This window comes from Gorilla gorilla, chromosome 2 (genome assembly GCF_029281585.2).
Source record: "Gorilla gorilla gorilla isolate KB3781 chromosome 2, NHGRI_mGorGor1-v2.1_pri, whole genome shotgun sequence".
NCBI classification, from domain to species: domain Eukaryota; kingdom Metazoa; phylum Chordata; class Mammalia; order Primates; family Hominidae; genus Gorilla; species Gorilla gorilla.
This window is the reverse complement of record NC_086017.1, coordinates 57,241,916-57,260,000: the sequence shown is the minus strand read 5'-3', so window position 1 is coordinate 57,260,000 and position 18,085 is coordinate 57,241,916. Positions and strand designations below refer to the sequence as shown.

The 18,085-nt window shown below is 48.1% G+C and overlaps 1 protein-coding gene across 4 annotated transcripts in view; it reads right to left on the bottom strand.

Annotated features, from left to right (window-relative positions):
* PTPN23 (protein tyrosine phosphatase non-receptor type 23) overlaps positions 1-15,169 on the bottom strand; it is a 32,517-nt gene extending 17,348 nt beyond the window's left edge. For 2 of the 4 annotated variants that reach the window (XM_055382225.2, XM_063703745.1), the window contains exon 1: positions 14,905-15,167. In XM_055382225.2, the coding sequence (XP_055238200.2) occupies positions 14,905-14,988 (84 nt within the window). In that variant the 5' untranslated portion in view covers positions 14,989-15,167. Of the gene's footprint in view, positions 1-14,904 lie in introns of all 4 variants that reach the window. The other 2 variants (XM_019023919.4, XM_055382224.2) reach the window with 2 other exon arrangements.
* Between the last annotated feature and the right edge of the window lie 2,916 nt (positions 15,170-18,085).

Sequence of the window (18,085 nt, the reverse complement as noted above, 5' to 3'; positions counted from 1 at the left end):
ACCAACCAGGACTCAGGATTAAGTGCAGACCTACAACCATAAGCGTGTCTCCTGGACCACCAGGAACTTCACCTCCTGAACAGGCAGCACCAAAATGCTGACCACGAGAGCCTTGACCCTGCACCAACACTCTGGCAGGTCCTCCTAACGCTGCAGTCTCTCTACAAAGTCCAGGAGTCTGCCAGCTCAGGAAGCCAAGGAACTCAGTGGACTGAAATGGGGTCCTAATAAGGATTCCAGAAAGGGTCACGAACTCAAGCCTCCCTAGAAGATTGGGCCCTGCTGCGTTTTGGGGTGACTACCATAACCCTAAGCTGATAGCAACTGCAGGCAAGAGGCACCAAACAAGAGTGGGAACAGAAAGCCTCTCTCACCAACCCATTCTCCTGGCCTGGGAAAGGATAGCATAGAAATATGTGATCTGCAGTGTCCTCATCTGTGAGGAAAGACCTGCAGCTGTGTGAGGAGAATGGCCCAGGTGGGAGAAGGTGAGAAGGGGAGGTCACTACCCACATCAGAGAGAGCACTGGAGTGCCTGTCCACAGTGGCACTCACCACCTCCAGAGCAGACTGTCTTGGACAGTGAGCATACACACCCACCTGGAGGCACAGGCTTAGCCCAAAGGGCCCCCTGTTCAACTCAGATCACCAGACTAAGGCAACTGCAACTGTCCCTGTTGCAGTACTTGCTGCTGGTGTCTTGGCTAGCAATCTGGGAGGCCAGATCCACTCACGCCACAAACACTATGAGCACTGATACCCACCTCACAGGGCTCCTTAAGGCCATGACCAAGGTTTGCAAGGTAGAGAGAGGTGGCTGAGAAAGGCTGAGATGAGGCAGCCTGCTCTGTCTGGGAGCACACTCACTCACACCATGTGTGTGGCCCACCCATCTTTCCTGAGGTCCCTTCCCAGGACCCAGGATGTATAGCTAAGGAATCAGCCAGATGGGAACCGGGAAGCCTGTGTGACAGCTTCTGTCTGCCTGGTGAGCAAAGGGAGAAGAGGAACAGATGGCAGGGAGGCGACAGCTGAGCTAATTACAGCACCAAGCAACCCTTTCCCAAACCTCTGAGTCTAACCCTGGTTCTTCTGTTGGTTTCAGCTCCTGAAAGTCCCTGTGTCCATAAGCTCTTTTCTCTCTCCCCATGCCACCTCTGTCCTGGACAACCCACCCCTTCAAATCCGTCCCTTACCAAGTAGCCAGAATTGTTATTTCTAGCACAACTCTGAGGTGACTTCCAGCTTTAAATCCTTCTGAAACACACACACACCCTTAGGGAGAAGATAGACCAAAACATGCTTATCTCAGGACAGTGAGATGATAGGAAATGATGTATAATCTAAAAAGAATGTGTGCAGTAGCTTCCCAAAGCCTCTAGGACCAAATCTAATCTTGGCATAGAGTTTATGACCCTGCACAACCTGTTCCTGGCCGGGCGAGGTGGCTCAAGCGTGTAATCCCAACACTTTGGGTGGCCAAGGTGGGAGGATCACTTGAGGTCAGGAATTAGAGATCAGCCTGGGCAAAAGAGCAAGACCCGTCTCTACAAAAATAAACAACCTGCTCCCCACAACCTTCAAGGATTTTCCTCTGGCACCTCCCAGGGACAACCAGCCAATAGTACTTGGGAATTGCTGCTCTCAGGTATCAATGCCTATCTACATTGTCCCTACTTTCTCTACTAAGACTCAGCCGAAATGTCACTGCCTTGAACATTAGCTGCTCTTCCGCTCACATTCCAAACATGCCTCCAACATACTGTGTGCCGATGGCAGGGTCATGCCAGTGACCCCAACCTCAAACAATAAGCATTAAGGAATGGTAGGGGCCTTATCAGATGTGTTGTATACTCAGCAAATGATTGCTTTTACAGGAAATGCAGAGGACAGATGAACACGAAAAGGAAACACTCAAAAAAATTCAGAAAATGGGGCAACAATGAACCCACTCTCTTCAAAAAATTAATGTCATGTAAAAGGAGGGGGTTGAGCAGTGGACTATTCTAGATTAAAAATGATTAAACAGGTTGGATATGGTGGCTCAAGTCTGTAATCCCAGCACTTTGGGTGGCTGAGGTCAGAGGACTGTTGAGCCCAGGAGTTCCAGAGCAGCCTGGGCAACATGAGACCCTATCTCTACAAATTAAAAAAAAAAAAAAAAATTAGCTGGGTATGGTGGCCCACGCCTGTAGTCCCAGCTACTCAAGAGGGAGAGGTGGGAGAATCAGCCTGGGAGGTTGAGGCTGTGGTGAGCTGTGTGCACACTCCAGTCTGTTTCCAAAAATAATAATAATAATAAACAAATAAATAAGTGATTAAAGGGACAGAACACAACTAAATGCAATATGAGAACCCCAGCTGGATCTGAGTCTGCAAAAAAAAGAAAAGTCATAAAAGATAGGGGAAAATTATTGTAGATTTTCTTAGGTATGATAATAATATTGTGATTGTGTAGAATGTCCTCACTCTTAGGAAACACATGCTGAGATGTGTCCGGGAAAAGTGATGTCCAAAACTTACTTTCAAAGGGCTTGTGGGATCTCTCTCTCTCTCTCTCTCTATCTATCTGGAGAGAAAACAAATAAGGTGAAATACATCCATCAAAACTACGTAGCCGGGCACAGTGGCTTATGCCTGTAATCCCAACACTTTGGGAGGCCAAGACAGGTGGATCACTTGAGGTCAGGAGTTCGAGACCAGCCTGACCAACATGGTGAAACCCCATCTCTACTAAAAACCAAAAATTAGCCAGGCATGGTGGTGGGCACCTGTAATCCCAACTTCTCGGGAGGCTGAGACAGGAGAATCACTTGAACTCAGGAGGGGGAGGTTGCAGTGAGCTGAGATTACACCACTGCACTCCAGCCTTGGCCACACAGCAAGACTCCATCTTAAAAAAACAAAACAAACAAACAAAACTAGGTAACACACTGGGTGCAGTGGTTCACACCTGTACTTCCAGCACTTTGGGAGGCCGAGGCCAGAGGATCACTTGACCCCAGGAGTTCAAGGCCAGACTGGCAACATAACAATAAATCCCATCTCTACAAAAATTTAAAAATGAATCAGCCAGGTGCAGCGCACATCTGTAGTCTCAGGTACTCCAGAGGCTGAGGCAGGAGGATCACTTGAGCCTAGCAGTTCAAGTCCAGCCTGGGCAACATAGAGTAAATCCCGTCTCTAAAAACAAAACAAAACAAAAAGACTAGATAGTGAGAATTTGGGTGAGCACTGAATTATTCTTCCAATTTTTCTATATGTTTGAAATTTGGAAAACAAATGTCTTAAGAGTTGCTGAAGAGCTAAATGGTACCTGAATACCACTTTCCCCTATCAGTGGTTTTTATTTAGCCTTTTGTGGGTCCTTTGAGAATATGATAAAAGCCATGAAATAAATCCCCCTAGAAATTTTCAACTATGCACAAACATAAGGATTTACCAAGAACTTTAGGGAGCTGACAGGCATTTAACAATCCTCACTCTGATCTATCCAACTCCACCCCCTCTCCACTCCCTCCCTCAAAAATAATTATGACAACAACAACAACAACAAAAACACAACTATAAAAAGTGGCCTTGGGTTGGGCATAATGGCTCATGACTATAATCCCAACACTTTGGTAGGCTGGGGTGAGAGGATCACTTGAGGCTAGGAGTTCCAGACCAGCCTGGGCAATATGGCGAGACCCCCATCTCTACGAAAAAAAATTTTTAAATTAGCCAGGAGTGGTGGTGCATGCCTGTGGTCTCAGCTAGTTGGGAGGCTGAGGCAGGACTGCTTAAGCTCAGGAGCTTGAAGCTGCAGTGAGCTATGATGGCACCACCTCACTTCAGCTGGGGTGTCAGAGTGAGACCCTGTCTGTATTAAAAAATAAAAATAGGCCAGGCACAGTGGCTCATGCCTGTAATTCCAGCAGTTTGGGAGGCCAAGGTGGGCAGATCGTTTGAGCCCAGGAGTTCAAGACAAGCCTGGGCAACATGGCAAAACCCCATTTCTACAAAAAGCACAAGAATTAGCCAGGTGTGGTGGTGTACGCCTACACTCTTGGCCAGTTGGGAGGCTGAGGTGAGAGGACTGCTTGACACCAGGAGTTCAAGGTTGCAGTGAACCATGATTGTGCCACTGCACTCCAGCCTGGGTGACAGTGTGACACTATCTCAAAAATAATTAATTAACTAAAATATTTTTTAAAATGTGGCCTAAGCTATGAGGTAAAACTTGACTATATGAGAGAATGTTCTGTGGTTAACTCCTTTGCAGTAAGAGGTTTTGCCCACCCCTAGGTTAGAGAAAATGAGTAAAAGTGTAGCTCAGAGGTCTCGTAGGATAGAGGCCAAAGGAATCAGATGGACAGGAGACTCCTACGTCCTAGAAACAAGGCTTCCCGTGATATCACTAGGAACATCTGACCCTGCTGTTCACACAATGGTGACAGAAAGATGCTGCTCCCACCCCTAGCAAATCATGCCTAGAGGTCACATTCTATCTGAATCTCATCTCCGTCCTCCTATAAGATCAGCAGCAGATGCTTAACTGAGAACCTACCACAGGTCAGGCACTGTGCTGAGTGCCTAGTAATCACTCCGTCCTTAGAACAACCCTAAGAGGTAGACACTATTATCATCACCACTTTACAGATGAGGAAATGAGGAAACTGAGGCAAAGAGTTAGGGTATTCACCAAGGTCACAGTGCTAATAACTGATGGGGATATGACTGAAACCCAGGCATTTGGGCTCCAGAGCCCATGTTCTTTCCATATTAGACCATTCCATTTCTATTTAAATTGTTTTTAGTTTATTTTTTATTGTTTTATTTTATTTTCGAGACAAGGTCTTGTTCTCTTGCCCAGGCTGGAGTTACAGTGGTACTGCAACCATAGCTCACTGCAGTCTCAAGCTCCTGGGTCCAAGTAATTCTCCTGCCTCAGCCTTCCAAGAAGCCGGAACTACAGGCACATACCACCATACTCAGCTAATTTTCTGTAGAGGTAGTGTCTTGCTATATTGCCCAGGCTGGTCTGGAACTTCTAGCCTCAAGCAATCCTTCTGCCTCAGATTCCCAAAGTGTTGGGATTACAGACATGAGCCATCACGCCCAAACTTTTTTTTATTTTATAGAGATGGGGGTCTCACTATGTTGCCCAGTCTGGTCTTAAACTCCTGGGCTCAAGCAGTTGACCCACATCAGCCTCCCAGAGCATTTCTATTTTTTAAAAATATGGTTCTTACAAACAACTCTGAAAAACAGGCACAGAAAATGAATCCCTGGCCACACAGTGAGTCAGTGGAGCAGCCAGGATATTTATGTTATTATTATTATTTGCAGCCTGTTAGAAGCAAAAAGGATATTTTTAAAACCCTAACAAAATCCTCTGTGACTGCTGATCACTCCACTAAAAAAGAAGAAAGAGGCTGGGTGAAGTTCCTGGAGTAAGGGACAGAGACCTTGTCCCCATTTCGCTATGGTCTGGGACTCTGCAGAACTCGGAACAGTCTAGCGGGAAGTAAGAAGCTCCAATGGAGGCTGAGAAGGCAGGCCCAGCAGCAGACGAGGAGAAATAACCAGAGGCCCTGACAGGACCCCAGTACCTACACAACTAACAGGAAGAAGACCAGAGAACCTCCAAAAACAGCCAGGCTTTGAAGTAGCTGGGGATCCTTTTCTGAAGGAATAAGAGAAGACCCGTGGAGAGCTCTCAGTGAGGGCACATCCAGGGATCACAGCCACCGAGGGGAAAAAGAAAAGAAAGGAGTTACCAGATTACAAGTGGGAAACAGTGCCCCTGAGTTGCTGTGAAATCTGGGCCTGGTATTTGTTTTTTGTTTTTTTAGAAATTGTCTTGCTCTGTCAGGCAGGCTGGAGTGCAGTGGTACTATCATAGCTCAATGAAGCTTCAAACTCCAAGTGATCCTCCCACCTCAGCCTCTTGTGTGGCTAGGACTACAGCTGTGTGCCACCATGCCCAGCTATTTTTTTTTTTTTTTTTTTTGAGACGGAGTCTTGCTCTGTTACCCAGGCTGGAGTGCAATGGCGCCATCTCGGCTTACTGCAACCTCCACCTCCTGGGTTCAAGCAATTCTCCTGCCTAAGCCTCCCAAGTAGCTGGGACTACAGGCGCATGCAGCTGTACCCAGCTAATTTTTGTATTTTTAGTAGAGATGGGGTTTTGCCATGTTGGCTAGGCTGATCTCGAACTCTTTTTTTTTTTTTTTTTTTTTTTGAGACGGAGTCTCGCTCTGTTACCCAGGCTGGAGTGCAGTGGTGCCATCTCGGCTCTCTGCAAGCTCCACCCACCGGGTTCACGCCATTCTCCTGCCTCAGCCTCCTGAGCGGCTGGGACTACAGGCACCCACCACCACGCCTGGCTAATTGTTTGTATTTTTAGCGGAGACGGGGATTCACCGTGTTAGCCAGGATGGTCTTGATCTCCTGATCTCGTGATCCACCCGCCTCGGCCTCCCAAAGTGCTGGGATTACAGGCGTGAGCCACTGAGCTAGGCCCTGGTCCCGAACCCTTGACTTCGTGATCCACCCGCCTTGGCCTCCCAAAGTGCTGGGATTACAGGCGTGAGCCACCATGCCTGGCCTCAGCTAATTTTTATTTTTATTTTGTAGAGACAGGGGTCTTGCTATGGTGCCCAGGCTGGTCTCGAACTCCTGGCCTCCAGCTATCCTCCCACCTCGGCATCCCAAAGCGCTGGGATTACAGGCATGAGTCACCATGCCCAGCCTAGGCTTGGCTTTTTTCATGTGTAAAATGGGGTTAATATCACTTGCTACGTCTAGCTCAGAGCTGTCATAAGGATTCGAGTTATTTCCTAAACAGGGAAGGAAGATGCTCAGGTGAAAATATTGTTTACAATAGGCCAAGACCTGTACTAAGAACTTAACAAGCATTAGAAAGACAAACTCTGCATGTTCTCACTTATTTGTGGGAGCTAAAAATTAAAACCACTGAATTCATGGAAACCGACTGTAGAATGATGAATACCAGAGGCTGGGAAGGGTAGTGGGAGTGGGGTGGGGGGATGGAGTGGGAACGATTAATGAGTACAAAAATATAGTTAGATAGAATGACTACAATCTAGTATTTGAGGCTGGGCATGGTGGCTCACACCTGTAATCACAGCACTTTGGGAGGCCAAGGCGGGTGGATCATCTGAGGTCAGGAGTTCGAGACCACCCTGTCCAACATGGCAAAACCCAGACTCTACTAAAAAGACAAAAATTAGCTGGACATGATGGCAGATGCCTGTAATCCCAGCTACTCGGGAGGCTGAGGCAGTAGAAACGCTTGAACACGGGAGGCGGAGGTTGTGGTGAGCCGAGATTGTGCCACTGTACTCTAGCCTGCGTGACAAGGCGAAACTCTGTCTCAAAAAAAAAAAAAAAAAAAAAGATCTAGTAGTGACAGCAAAACAGGGTAACTATAGTCAGCAATAATTTATTACATTTAAAAATAAAAGTATAATTGGATTGTCTGTAACACAAAGAAAGGATAAATGCTTGTGGTAATGAATACTCCATTTACCCTGATGTGATTACTATACCTGTTTGGCCATATCAAGTACCCCATTAATTTTTATGGGTACATAGTAGGTGTATATACTTATATACCTACTTAAGCCCAGGTGTTTGAGACCAGCCTGGGCAACACAGTGAGACCTTATCTCTAAAACAAATAAGCAAAATTAGCAGAGTGGTGCGTGCCTGCGGTCCCAGCTATTCAGGAGGATGAGGTGGACGGACCACTTGAGACCTGGAGGCAGAGGCTACAGTGTGCTGAGATCGTGCCTTTGCACTCCAGCCCGGGTGTTACAGCAAGACCCCATCTCTAAAAAAATAAAAATAAAAAAGAACTTAGAAGCATTAATTTTGATTCTCAGAAGCTTATGAGGTATATTATTAGTTCCATGTTTCAGGTAAGAAAAGTGAGGACTACATTAGTTACGTAATCTTTGTGACAGCTAAAGGTCATTCAGCTATTAAAGGAATGAGAGGGGACCTAAACCAAGGTCTGATTCCAATAGCTATGCTATTTCCATGATGCTACTCTGCTATTTTACTGAGCACCAAACAGTAGAGAATTTTGTAGCTAGGTGAGATCACTGGAAACATCCATCCTGGTCCTGCCATGATTTTGCAGATTAGAGAAAGGGCAAACCACAGATAAGCAATGATAGTGCTAGGACCCCAAGACAGATTTCCTGACTCCAGACCTAATATTAATCCCTCTGTGTCACCTTCTCTTGTACTAGTATGTTCTCATTCTTCTATGTATGCTTTGCTCTTAATTTGATGTAACATTTGGAATTTCATCATGCTAATTAAAGCAATAAGACAAGAAGAAAAGGCAATTAAAGGCATCACATGTGTTAGTTTTACCTTTATTCACCAATTACATTATGTTTCTTTTTTCTCCAGTTCCAGAGTTGACTCAAATGTAGGGCACTCCTTGGGCTACTCTAAGAAACAAACTTTTTTTTTTTTTTTTGAGACACGGTCTCTGACACCCAGGCTGGAGTGGCGAGATCTTGGTTCACCACAGCCTCGACCTCCTGGGCTTAAGCCATACCCCCCACCTCAGCCTCCCGAGTAGCAGGGACTACAGGTGTGTGCCACCACACCACACCTGACCTTTCTTTTTTTTTTTTTTTTTTTTTTGTAGAGACAGGGTCTTGCTTTGTTGCCCAGGTTAGTCTCAAACTCCTGGTCTTGAGTGATCCTCCTGCCTTGGCCTCCCAAAGTGCTGGGATGACAGGCATGAGCCAACGTGCCTGACCAGTATTGTTAATTAATACAGTATATGTTCAGCTACTAAATTTCAAATGAGACTAATTATATTCAGAGAATGGCGTATTGCCAAGTGAAATCTTCAGCTCCTTGGTCCATGTCAGCAAGCCTGAAAGAAAACCGCCACAGGCCAAGAGTACTGGGGATAAAAACATACCTTCATCCTCCCCTTGTCTAATCCCTACAATAATACTCAAGGCCTCGTTCCCACATCTTTTCTGAATGGCCCCTTGCCTGTCTGAACAACACAGTGAGGAAGACTCAGGTTACCTCTCCCAGAAGGTCCTAGAACTAGACTAGGTCATTCAACCAATGCTTGTTAAGCACTCCCTATATACAAATATTTTATTACGTCCTGAGTAAAGGAAAGAATCTGGTCTAAACTCTAACTGAAATGGATATAGGCATCTGGTGTATGAGATTCAAGTCAGAGAATAATGGACAATCCAGGTCATCTGTGCCTGGAGCTGTTCTGCTGCAAATACAAGTGAACAGACAGGATCAGGCAACTGGGTGACTCCAAATCTGTGACAAGAGACAAGACAGGTCACCACCACAGGTAACTGGCAATGTCCCATGCCCCTCACTGCTGAGCAGCCAGAGGCCTTTTAGGCCTCTAGTCCTCTTATTTACCTTTCTATGTGTGTGTCTGTGTATGTACGTACATGTGCAAGCTAGTTTTTCAAGAGCCAGCCATCCCATGCAAAATCTGGAAGGGGAAAAAATTCCATAAGCCTGAAAAACCAGGTTTCTACCCGGATGTGAATAAAATGAACAGTAAAAAAAAGGCAACAAGAGTGTGCACTGTGGGCTGGGCACGGTGGCTCATGCCTGTAATCCCAACACTTTGGGAGGCCGAGGTGGGCGGATCACTTGAGGTCAGGAGTTCGAGACCAGCCTAGCCAACACGGCGAAACCCCATCTCTATTAAAAATACAAAAATTAGTTGGGCGTGGTGGTACACACCTGTAATCCCAGCTACTCGGGAGGCTGAGGCACAAGAACTGCTTGAACCCAGGAGGCAGAGGTTGCAGTGAGCCAAGATTGCGCCATTTATACCCCAGCCTGGGTGACAGAGCGAGACTCTGTCTCCAAAAAAAAAGAAAAAAAACCAGCGTGCACTCTGTGGTGCAGGCTAACCCAGTGGTGGACAGCAAGACAGTCTGAATTCAGAGGAGGGAAAAGTTCTTTCTTGTTTCTGGCCCAAACACTTGCTGGGTGGCTGAGAGGACCCTAATGACGTACAGTTCAACCCATGTGATAAACAAGAGGAAGGGAATTCCAGTAAGGGCCTGAGCAAGGGCAGTGACCAGATGTGGAAGGAAGAGAAGCTGAAAGTTCTCATAGGACAGGACTGGGGAGTGAAGTTAGAGAGACAGGCTGAAGCAAGCTGGGGACAGGCCATGAGCAGCCTGATGGGAAAGTAGAGATTTAGAGATCAACTCAGCCAGAGTGGGAGGATGGGAGATGAAGAGAAGCCAAGTGACAGGCAGGGTGGCTACCAGCCAGATGTACACCTGCACTTGAGGATGAGGGTTACTGTGTAGATTACTAGAAGGTAAGTTTCATGAAGACAGGGTTTTGTGGTGTTTTTTTGGAGAAAGGGTCTCACTCTGTCGCCCTGACTAGAGTACAGTGGTGTGATCTTGGCTCACTGTAACATCCACCTCTGGGTTCAAGTGATCCTCCCACCTCAGCCTCCTAAGTAGCTGGGCCTACAAGGCACGCACCACCATGCCCAGCTAATTTTTGTATTTTTAGTAGAGATGGGGTTTCATCATATTGGCCAGGCTGGTCTCAAACTCCTGGACTCAAGCAATCCACCTGCCTCAGCCTCCCAAAGTGCTGGGATTACAGGTTAGAACCACTGCTCCCAGCCAAGACACAGGTTTTTGTCACCACTGTACCCAGGGCTGGCACATGACAGGCACTCAATAACTATTTGTTCAATGAATGAATCAGGGATGAACGTAACAGCTCAGTCCAAGTAAGCTGGACTTGAGCTCAAGTACAGCTGGTTAAGGGCAAGTGTTTGGGCCAGAAAGAATAAAGAACTTCAAACAGTAATACCTGAGGCCAAATCACTCACTGATAAGGAGGACAAGAGTCATCCATCATCAGTTTCCAGTGAATCAGCACTCTGGCCTCCAAAGCACAAGTTAAGAAGATGCAAGGCCAGCAGCATTTCCCCACTAAAAAATTACGTGGGTATGGCTGGGTGTGGCGGCTCATACCTGTAATCCCAGCACTTTGGGAGGCCAAGGCAGGCAGATCACCTGAGGTCGGGAGTTCAAGACCAGCCTGACTAACATGGAGAAACCCCGTCTCTACTAAAACTACAAAATTAGCCAGGCGTGGTGGCACATGCCTGTAATCCTAGCTACTTGGGAGGCTGAGGCAGGAGAATCACTTGAACTCGGGAGGCAGAGGTTGTGGTGAGCCAAGATGGTGCCATTGCACTCCAGCCTGGGCAACGAAAGCAAAACTCCATCTAAAAAAAAAAAAAAAAAAAAAATTCACACGGGTCCAGTATCCTAACCTAAAGTTTGCCACTGCAGTTCAAAACCATCCTGCTTTTCTGGCTTCTATTTCACATTATGCCATAATGGAAGGCTTGTCCACTGGGAGTGAAAATCAATACTAGCCACCATGAAAGATTTGTCAAAAGCCCAGCCCTCTCAAACAACGAACCCCTTTACCTGTCTGGAAAACTCCTATTCATCCTTTAAAATCCATCTCTGGCAAGCCTTCCCTGATGGCCCCTCCTCAGGCTGGTATTTCTATACACTGCAAATACTTCTACTCTTTTTTTTTTTTTTTGAGATAGAGTCTCGCTCTGTCGCCCAGGCTGGAGTGCAGTGGCACGATCCTGGCTCACTGCAAGCTCCACCTCCCGGGTTCACGCCATTCTCCTGCCTCAGCCTCCCGACTACAGGCACCCGCCACTATGCCCGGCTAATTTTTTGTATTTTTAGTAGAGATGGGGTTTCACCGTGTTAGCCAGGATGGTCTTGATCTCCTGACCTCGTGATCCGCCCGCCTCGGCCTCCCAAAGTGCTGGGATTACAGGCGTGAGCCACCGCACCCGGCCTACAAATACTTCTACTCTTAATGTCATCACTATAATTTTTAAATTTCCTTTATGAATTCCTTGAAAAAAAAAAAAGGCTGTCTCTTATTTGTCTGCTTATCAAGGTTCAGCATAGTACTTAACCAGTTGATGTAAACAGAACCAATTTTCACCCTTCTATTCTAAATTAAATTCTAACCCTCAGCTCCAATTCACTGGCAGAGGTTCCCGCAGCTCAGAGCAAGCATAAAGCAGGACAAGGGTGCCAGTGGCAGAAGGCAGAGAAGGGGCTCTGCAGTTGGGGAAGGGGGTGCAGGTTGGGAAGAGTCCCCAGGCTGCAGTGGTGTCTGCACAGTCTCCTCCAATGTCTATAGGAGGAATTGTTTCATATCTGATACCACCTCGGGCTAAAGGGCTAATGAGCAGCTCCTCTCCTGGAGGCCCAGGTGCATGGAGGGAAGTCACTGGTCACACAATACCCTTTGGGTCGGTGTGAATCGTCAGAGCAGCAAAGGCTAAGTTCAAACAAAAATACTTCCTAGGAGTTTCTGGGCCAAGATTTTATCTACTGCATTCCCATATATTTATGGTCACCATCTCTAAATTTCCGCTCACCTGTAATTCAATCATTTGAGAAATATTTTTCTGACTGCCAACTATGTAGAGGGTACACTGTTAGGCTCTGGGGAACACAGAGATGCTTCTCAGGTAACACACACTTGAACAGGGGGGTTAAAACACAGCATACATAACTGTCACCAGGGAAAGGATGAAAAGAGTTAAGGAATTAAGAGAAGAGAAAGATTAATCCAGGCAGAAAGATTAAGAAAGGCTCTGCAGAAAGGAGAGCTTAAGTAGACCTTGAAAGTTGGATGGGAGACAAGAAAATGGAATTCACGGAGATTGAAGAAGGGCACCTCACCACCCCACAGGGCAAAATGAGACCTCTTCTAGGCAGGAGGAATTCCATGACCAACGGCACAGAAGAGGAAACAGAGTATGGTAAGGAAACAGCAAGTGACTGAGAACAGAATCTAGGGTACCTCTATCAGATGCACACAGTAGATGAAGCACACAGTGGGGACTCAATAAATGCTGAAAGAAGTGGGATAAGTCTGGAAGAACTCTAATGGAAAACTAAAGATACTGGCTCTATTCCAAAACTCCGTCTCCAAAAAAAAAAAAAAAAAAGTTACTGGATCTATTCTGTAAAATAGAAAACAGGAGTTTTGGCCAGGCGCGGTGGCTCATGCCTGTAATCTCAACACTTTGGGAAGCCAAGGTGGGTGGATCACGGGTCGGGAGATCGAGACTATCCTGGCTAACACGATGAAACCCCCTCTCCACTAAAAATACAAAAAATTAGGCAGGCGTGGTGGCGGGTGCCTGTAGTTCCAGCTACTTGGGAGGCTGAAGCAGGAGAATGGCGTGAACCCGGGAGGCGGAGCTTGCAGTGAGCTGAGATTGCGCCACTGCACTCCAGCCTGGGTGACAGAGTGAGACTCCGTCTCAAAAAAAAAAAAAAAGAAAAGAAAAAGAAAACAGGAGTTTTGTTGTGTCTTAGAAAAATTCATCCAATTGTATTTGTATGAAACAGCAGATGAAGGCCTGTAATCCCAGCACTTTGGGAGGCCGAGGCAAGCGGATCACCTGATGTCAGGAGTTCGAGACCAGTCTGACCAACATGGCGAAACCCCATCTCTAATAAAAATACAAAATTAGCCGGGCATGGTGGCGCATGCCTGTAATTCCAGCTACTTGGAAGGCTGAGGCAGGAGAATCGCTTAAACCCGGGAGGCTGACGTTGCGGTGAGCCGAGATCGTGCCATTGCACTCCAGCCTGGGCAACAAGAGCGAAGCTCCGTCTCAAAAAAAAAAAAAAAAAAAAAAAGGTAGGAAAAAGAAACAGCAGATGAAGAAGAGAGCAACGTCTGGATAACCGTTAACAAAATTCTAGAATTTTGGATCAATTACCCTCATTTCCTGGGCCCAAGAGGCTAGACGATGGACTCAAACACTGTCTGAACTAAGGCAATGGTGTATGGCGATTAGAGGGGAGACAGCTTCTTGGGAAACTACTTCCAAACCCATTTTCTTTTTCCTATTTGTTTTCCCAAGCGTCTCGCTAAGTGGTGCACCATCTAGATTGGGGCTTACTCTGGCATCTGCTGTGCTAAGCCCACAAGGCCCCCCACCTGCGACGGCCTCCTGGTTGTTCCTTTTCATTTCTGCTCTAGCCCTCAGTGTTACCAATACAGCGGATGTCTCGGAGGGCACCTGTGTTCAATCACCACACCTGAACCTCTCCACAGAAGTTCCTTGCCTTAGTCAACGCCAAACCTGCCCGTCTGTTCTTCCAACACAGTAAGATTTCTCTGAGCTCTACAACACTGTTTATGCCCTCCAGTCGGTTACGAAAAGCAGTAACCCTCCTAAAAATGTCATGGGATTGTATTGTTTGGTCCAAAGAGACTCCCGAATGGGAGACCATACAGAATCGCAGCAATTGTAAAACAAACCCTCACCGCAGGGGTCGGGCATCTCCCTGGGCCACCGGGGCTCACGTCTTAAACACACGCCCCTGAGCCATCCCCGGTGTCTGTCCCAGGCGGGTCGTGGACTTGACAGCGCACCGAGGGCCGGGCGCAGCAAAAGAATCCGCACGGTCAGGGCCGCCCACCGCTCCCGCGCGGGGCGGTCCTGGCATGGAGGAGGGGCGGGGCAGAACTGGGTCCCGAGCGTCAGAAGGAGGAAGTGTGCTGCCTCAGTGGGAACAGCGGATGACTCGGGGCAGAAGTCGGGAACCGGGTTCAGATGAAGATGCAGGTGCTAGCACGGGGCTATCGGGGAGGAGAAGAATGGCCTGCGGGCGCCGGGGTGTGGGACAGGCTGAGGAAAACCGGCGGAGGCCCCTCCTGGCCTCACCGGACCCTGCGACCGGGCCTGAGGAGGTGATGGGCGCGCAGGGGGGCGTCACGCGCTTGCAGACGACGGAGATACGCGGCGGATGGGGGGAAGATGGAAGGCAAGCTCACCTTCTTCACAGCTGGCTGGAAGTGAAAGTCACCGGCCTCCTTCAGGTCCAGCCAGATCATGGGCATGCGGGGCACGGCCTCCATGGCGGCTGGCACCCGCCGGCCACCCGGCCACTCCCGTAGCTGCTGCAGCTGCTGGCTCAGCCACGAGCCCAGCCCCGCCCCTTCGTGACGGAAGTCACTGGTCACGGGAGGGAATGAAAAATGCCACCGGCCTGCCGGGAGTTGCAGTGAACCCAGCCACCCGCCCGCGTAGTCTTTTGCGCAGGCGCTGTCCCAGTTGCGCATGCTCAGTCCTCTTCGCGCGGAGGGAGTAGGGCGGGGAGGAGCTCGCCAGCCCGAGGCGAAAGGGTTTCTGGGATAGTAGTCTTCATCCAGTAAACTGAGAGTCGCGGAGCGAGCTTATTCCCCGCTCCCGGGCCAAGCCCAGCTGCGGGTCCCGCCCGCCGCGCTCCTCCCTCCTAGGAAGAGCATGAGACCTCACCTATGAACTTGCCCTCCCACGTATTGTCAAGGGCCGTGGAGGACTGGTGCTGTGGTAGAGATGACGTGGCGGGCGGGCCGCTGGAAAGAGATGACGCGAAAACGGGCCTTAGAGAGGGTGCGGAGGGAGCACCTGGCCTGAAGGAGTCGGGGCTGAGAGCAGGGGGTTTCAGTCCCAGTGCTGCGAAGGCTTTCGAGCTTTGGAACAGAATCACTGATCGGAGACTGGCCTACTCAGCCCAGCCTGGGAGGCCGGGCAGTGCCCAAGGGAGACGGACGATAGGGAGGGAGCGTCTGGATGGAGGGTCTCAAGCGGAGCGAGGAGGCCCCGGGCCCTGTGGGGAAGTGGGTGGGGGAAGGTATCTGGCCAGGTGAGCACCCAGGGACGCCCACAGTATCTGGAAGGAGACCACGGAATGGAGAGCACCTGTTGCCTCTGGAGAGGGGACCTATAGAGCAGGAATTGTTAAATCATATGGCTGTATCACCTGCTTTTAGAAATAAATAATAGGCTACTCGGGAGGCTGAGGCTGGAGGTTCAATCGCTTGACCTGGGAGGCGGAGATTGCGGTGAGCCTAGATCGTGCCACTGCTCTCCAGCCTGAGCGACAGAGCGAGACTCCGTCTCAAAATAATAATAGTAACAATAGAAATAAATAACAGAGAATGGCCTGGAGATAGTGAGTGCAAAAGTGCGAGCTGGGAGATCAGTGAGGCTTTTGTAGTCTTCCAGGAGACAGGTGATTGTGGCTTGGAGCAGAGGGAAGTAAAAAGTGAGCAAAGAAATATTTTGCCCACTTTGAGAAATATTTGAGGAATATTTTGGAGACAAAAGTATCAGAACTTGGAATGGATGGATGTAAGGGCATGAGGACGTCGAATATGATTTCCAGGCTTCTGGCTTGTGCAGCTGGGTGGCTGTGGGGCTGTTTACTGAAAAGGGAAAACAAGGGAAGAGCAAAGGTTCAGGTCCGTGTTAAGCTCGAGGTCAAGGCCTTTGACTCGTTCTGGATGAAATGTGGAGACCACGATTCCGGGTGCGGTGGTTCACGCTTGTAATCCCATCACTTTGGGAGGCCGAGGCGGGCGGATCACTTAAGCCCGGGAGTTCAAGACCAGCCTAGCCTACATGGCCAAACCCCGTCCCTACAAAAAATACAAAAATTAGCAGGACATGGTGGCTCATGTACGCCTGTAGTCCCAGCTACTCAGGAGGCTGAGGCGGGAGGATCCTTGAGCCCGGGAGGCAGAGGTTGCAGTGAGCCGTGATTGTGCCATTGTACTCCAGCCTGGGAGACAAAAGTGAAACCATGTGTTAAAAAAAAAAGAAAAGAAAAAGAAAAATTGTGGAGACCGTGGGATGTGGGTGGGATCTGGGATTCTAAGACAGGCTTCACCCACAAGGTAGAGCCCAGGTCCCTTTGTTATGAGACCTCAAACCCTTTCAAGACTTAGTCAAGGGCCTAGCTTCATTCCAGTTGGAGTTAGACCAGAAGAAAATGAAATTACATGAATGTTCATAGCAGTACCATTTCACAGTAGCCAAAAGAGAAGCAATCCATGCAGTGATGGATGGATGCATGAATAAAGATGATGTGTGTACATACAATGGACTATTATTCAGCCTTAAAAAGGAATGAAATTCTGTTACATGCTGCAACATGAATGAACCCTGAAGACATTATGCTAAGTGAAATAAGCCAGTTGCAAAAGGACAAATACTGTATTCTGCTTACTTGAGATACCTAGTTAGTCAGATTTATGGAGACAGAAAGTAGAATGGTGTCTGTTGGGCTAGGGGAGGGGAGAATGGAGAGTTACTGTTTAATGGCTGTATAACAATCTGAACAATTTAATGCCACTGAACTGTACGCTTGAAATTGTAAACTTTGTGGCTGGGCACGGTAGCTCACACCTGTAATTCCAGCACTTTGGGAGGCCAAGGCGAGTGGATCGCCTGATTTGGGAGTTCAAGACCAGCCTGACCAACAGGGAGAAACCCCATCTCTACTAAAAATGCAAAATTAGCCGGGCGTGGTGGTGCATGCCTGTAATCCCAGCTACTCGGGAGGCTGAGGCAGGAGAATCGCTGAACCCGGGAAGCGGAGGTCGCGGTGAGCCAAGATTTGTGCCATTGCACTCCAGCCTGGGCAACAAAGAGCGAAACTCTGTCTCAAAAAAAAAAAAAAGAAAAATTGTAAACTTTGTTAGGTATATTTTACCACAGTTTAAAAAAAATAAAATATAAGACCTTGCAAATAATTTATTTAAAGAGAAAGAAAAATTTTGCCAGTTCTTCCAGCATCTTAGAAGAGCTTGTTTCTGGAAGACTTTTTTTTTTTGAGACAGAGTCTTGCTCTGTTTGCCCAGGCCAGAGTGCAATGGTGTGATGTCGGCTCACTGCAGCCTTGGCCTCCTGAGCTCACTCAATTCTCCAACCTCAGCCTCCCTAGTGGCTGGAGTACAGGCGTGTGCCACCAGGCCTGGCTAATTTTTTCTTGTATTTTTTGTAGAGATGGGTTTTTGCCATGTTGCCCAGGCTAGTCTTGAACTCCTAGGCTCAAGCAATCTGCCTGTCTCAACCTCCCAAAGTGCTGGGATTAAAGACAAGAGCCACTGCGCCCAGCCTGGAAGACCATCTTGAGGTCACCTGGTCAGAGATAGAGAAATTTCGGGCAAAGCCGGGCATGGTGGCTCA